We start from the raw sequence: 4,777 nt of genomic DNA on the forward strand, positions 1-4,777 counted from the left end.
TGCCTGGAGGGACACCAGGGGGGAAGGGTGACTGGACACAGCCTCCCAGAGAGCCAGGACAACCCCTGGGTTGTCCATTCAGCCTGCAGTGACACCCCAGAGAGGGGTCCTCAGGACATGGGGAGGGTGACAGGCACCTGTCCCCATCAGGGTGAGTCTGGTGACCCTTTCTCGGGGAGCAGGAGTCCCCAGAGCCACTGAGGGGGAAGCAACCACAGAAGCATCTGGGCAAGAAGCCTGACTCACGTGGACAATGCTGTGGGCACCTCTGAGAGGCACCGCCAAGGGGAGGCAGATACAGTCCCTAGAGACGATGAGCTCCAGCATGCAGAGCTGAGCTCCGGGCAGGCCCACCCCATCTCCCCCATCCAGCTGGCACGGGGCTCTCTGTGTGTTGTTCTTCCTCTGCAGCCCAACAGTGACCCCTCCCAAAACACTGACAATGTTCCCCACGGCCACCAAGGCCCTACCTCCCAGCTGCTCCCCATCAGCTCAGTGGCGAACCTTGAAGCTGGACCCTCAGAATCACTCCTCCACCGCCTCCTTTTCTCCAGCCAGGATGCTCCCGGGTCAAGAGAGTCCTCACCCAACCCTGCATACCCACAGCAAGTGCCCTGCCTGGCCCTGAAGGGGCTCTGCCCACTGAGCGGCTGGCCTAGGAGGCTCCCACTCTTCTGACTCCTGGTGCCACATGCCCTACACTGTGGGGGAGGCAACCATCCCATTCTCTCTGCTCCCCACAAGCCCTCCCCAGGAAGGCCCAAGAGGCCATGAAGCTCCCGGCTCCAGTGTGGGGACCAGAGCCTGGCAGGTGCCAGCTGCAGCCAAAGTCATGTCATAAGGCTTAAAGTCCACCATCAAGGTCCCCATTCTGTTTGTTCATCCACCAACGAACAACTGCCACCACCATAACAACGAGAAAATAACAGATGACATTTGTTTGACAAACACTATCTCCCACCTTTACCACCACTCTGAGATAGGGGGTTGGTTACTCTCACTTTACAGAAGAGGAGACTAAGGGTCAGAGAGGGCACCTGAGGAAGCTGGGAAGCAGTGGAGCGAGTCAGAACTTGAACACAGGCCCACCCACCCCTGAGCCCAGGCTCTGCCCACTTCCTGTCTCACTGAGGTTCCTCATAGGCAGAGGGCAGTCTCTGTTGTTCCTGTACCTGGTACTAGCGAGGGGGATGAGGCTGTCTACACACATCCTCGCAGCTGCCAGCATGCAGGGTTCCCATACCCATTCTGCAGGTGAAGAAGCTGAGGCCTGCATCTGAGAGCTGGGCACTGCCAGGGGACTGAAAGCATTACAGTGGGCAGTGGACGCCCAGCGTTACAGCGGGGGGGCTGGGCTGGGATCTGACCAGAGTCTTCGCCTCTGTGGGAGTTCAGGGCACCTCTGCTCCTCTGCAGCCGGGAGCCCCCAGCTGCACATCTGAGCAGGAGGAGCCCCTGGGCCGAGGGCAGTGAACAGTCACCACCACCTGCTCCAGCTCCATGAGCAAGAGGAAGTTTCTGGGGGGATGGGCGAGGGGCCAGGAGCAGGGGTCTGGAGCCACCCCGTACCAGGTCCAGGGAGGGGGCTGCCTCCACGCCCAACACAGGACCAGAGGCCGGCCCATGAGGCGGGGACTCAGCCCCCCTCCCACCCACCAGCAGCCAGGCATTGGCCCTTTAAGCTGCAGCCGGCAGGCTGGCATGCCCCAAGAGTGAGTCAGTGCCCAGTGCCCGCTGACTCACCCGCCGGAAGCCTCCTGCTGCCCCGGCCCTCTCCCCGCACAAGTGACTGAGAACTTTGCTCCCTTCAGGCCCTGAGCCACAGGCTGGCTGATAGACAGTTTCCTGTGCGTCATGCCAGGGGTGGGGGAAGTCCCCAAGATGCCACCTTCCAATCTTTCCAAGAGCCAGGGACAGGACGGGTAGGGGAGGGCAGCCACATGGCAGGAAGGGCCAGGACACTGTGCGCCTGCAGCCTCAGTGTGCCCAGGGGGCAGCAGGAGGCACAGGAGGATCAACCAGGAAGTGCCCATGGGGGCAGCACTCACAGTGCAGCTGGGGGCACCCCAAGGACAAATGTGGCTGGAGGCAGCAGACCCAGACTGTGCTATCCAAACGTGCCCCTGCCCTCTGACCCTGGCTGCTCTCAGCCTCTGACCCCAGGCAGAGATGGCCTGTGGGCAAGGGGGCTGGGAAAATATCAGGGCTACGGGGCCTGGGGCCTCATGCACTCTTGGAAACTCCCCGGGCCAGTGGCAGGGAAGGCAGGACAGGGCACCCCTGCAGGGCAGGAAGCTCAGAGGTAAAGCTCTCTAAGGTCAGGTGCCAACCACACCCTGCTTGGTCCAAATTCCTCAAGAAGGCGTGAAGAAAGACATCACTATGAGAAGGGCTAGGTCAAGCCACTCCTCCTGTCTGACCTCAGTTTTGTCACCTATCAAATGGGCCTCACTGCAGTGAGCATAAAGTGTGCCAGCTATAAAGGGTTGTGTACACATAAGGCACCATTTCTGGCTCAGGCCATCCTCCAGGTCAGGCATGGACTCAAGGAGATGCTTCTGGACAGAGGTGTGATGGGGGAAGGGGAAGTGTCCCACCAGCTCAGCCCAAGCACCCAGCACAGAAAAGGGACACAGGGGAGCACTGGGCACTGAGTCCTAGAACCCTACTTCCATCTGTCACAGCTGTGTGACCTCAGGCAAGGCGCTGAACACTTCTGAGCCTCAGCTTCCTTGTCTGTGAATGAGGCTGTGAACCATAAATGGGTGAATGCATGGCACACAGGAAAAGTTCGGGATTTTCGGGGTGGGAGGGTATTGTGGCTTCCCTGCCACGTGTTGCCACAAACTCCAAAGAGGTTAAGGGTGTCCCTGGGCCTTGAGTAGACCCCTGACCCTCCATCCAACCCACTCAACATCATCTGTTATCCAGACCCACAAACTGGAAACTCATCCTGGCCCTCTCTCTGCTGAGAGGCTCAGAGAAGACAATACCAGGGCTCAAGTCACACAGCATATAAGTGTTGCCCCAAAGTGCTTTATTCCTTCATACACCTGACTCCTCTCACTTCCCAACCTTGCAACTTTAATTTTTATTTTGATGAGGCGTCCCCTGCCTGGAACAGCAGAAAGGGACTTCAAACACTGTTTCCAATCTCTTCTTTCTGCCCACGAAAACCCTGTGGCCCAGAGAGGATCATGGACCTGCCTGAGGTCTCACAGCCTGGCCAGGCTAGGCCTACACCTGGAGCTGGGGAAGAGAAATGTCTGATTTCCCGGTTCCCAAGCTCCACGAGGTCGGCGCAGTGCAAGTCCCTGCTGGGTACTCACAGTAGCTAGGCAGCGGTCAGGGACCCAGCCTCCCACTTAGGTTAAGACTTAATTACCCTCCACCTGGCTGGCTGGGCTCGGGTCCACAGCCACTGCAGCCACCAGGAACAGCAGCAGGGAAGGAGGACCCACACCCTTCCTGGGATCCCATAAGCGCTCCAGCTGCCACCCCGGCCCCACCCAGAGAGACAGAAGCAGGGGTAACCCCTGATTAGGGCCCCTAAGGGCCAGCTGTTACCTTTCTCCTCCTCACTCTGCAGCTACAAACCAGGAGAGGCAAGGCCTGGATCCCACATGGCTGGGGCCTTTCCAGCAAGAAAAATGGTAACAGTAACACAGTCAGACTGTCTGCTAAGCGCTTCTCATCGTCATCACCCACAATTGCCTAGAACTCTTTAGTATTCACTATCTCACATCCTACGCCTGAAGTCCACGGAAGGTAGGTGTGATAAGGACACTCCTGCTGCTGGCGTGAAGCAGCAGGTTAGGGAGGCGGGGGCAGCCCATTCATTACGGATGCGTCCGGTTTGGAAATCTCTCACACAGTCCAGCCCTCTGAGACTCTGACATGCCAAAAACATCCTATCCTTTTCCTGCCAAAAAAAAAAATCCCCCTTTCACCCTCCAAGTCTCGTCCTCCCCCTCTGCATGACAAATCCTGCTGCCGCAGCCGCCACCTCACAAAAATTTCCAAGAAGGCCGGCTGCTTGGAGAAGACAAAAGCAAGACCATTGCATAGCCAGCAACCGCCTGGCAGTTGGCCCTGGACCCACAGACAGCGGGGACAGACCTGGTAGCAATCAACCCTGCACAAGAGAAGATGAGCTCCCCCAGTACAAAGAGAAGCCTGCAAGTCCAGATGAGCGGAGCCAGTGGAGAGGCCATGCAGTAAGGTGTGATGGGAGGCCAAGAGAGGTTCCCCCTCACCGAGACAGGGCTGAAGGACGGCCAGGAAAGGGGCCATGTGGGGCTTACTAGGATGGAGAGCCTTGGGGGAGAGTTAGGGGACATCTGAGCTGGACTGTAGCCAGGACACCCACATGGGAGGGGGCGTTTACAGAGAGATCCCCAGAAGGGCAGTTAAACCCCAGCCCTGGGACGCAGGAGTGGAGGGGGGCTGGGTGCAAGATGGGAGTGAATCCCACCTGGGTCCCAACTGAGGGACCCAGACTGGGAGCGTTTGTTCCTGTCCATGCTGCAGTTAAGGTCCAAATGGGGAGGTCCAAGCAAGGTTTCTGACCTGGTGTGGGGTGATCAGAACGAAACCTTCGTCAGAGTTCGGGCTGGGCCCGAACCGATCAGGGAGGGGTTCCAGGCCGGGAAGCTGCCCGGGTGCGGGCCCGGCCGGGAGACCGCGCAGAGGTCGGGTCCGCAGCCCGGGCGTTCCTACCTTTGGACGTGGGCACGCCGGCGGGCGGGCTCGGGGCAGGGGACTCCATGGTGCGGGC

At 59.1% G+C, this 4,777-nt stretch overlaps 1 protein-coding gene across 1 annotated transcript in view; it reads right to left on the minus strand.

Annotated features, from left to right (window-relative positions):
* The window catches only part of MAP2K3 (mitogen-activated protein kinase kinase 3), an 18,118-nt gene extending 13,347 nt beyond the window's left edge, over positions 1–4,771 (minus strand). The window contains exon 1 of the mRNA XM_010842862.1: positions 4,720–4,771. Within this exon, the coding sequence (XP_010841164.1) occupies positions 4,720–4,768 (49 nt within the window). The 5' untranslated portion in view covers positions 4,769–4,771. The remainder of the gene's footprint in view (positions 1–4,719) is intronic.
* Positions 4,772–4,777: the final 6 nt, after the last annotated feature.

This window comes from Bison bison, unplaced genomic scaffold (assembly GCF_000754665.1).
Source record: "Bison bison bison isolate TAMUID 2011002044 unplaced genomic scaffold, Bison_UMD1.0 scf7180017864180, whole genome shotgun sequence".
In the NCBI taxonomy this organism is placed as follows: Eukaryota; Metazoa; Chordata; class Mammalia; order Artiodactyla; family Bovidae; genus Bison; species Bison bison.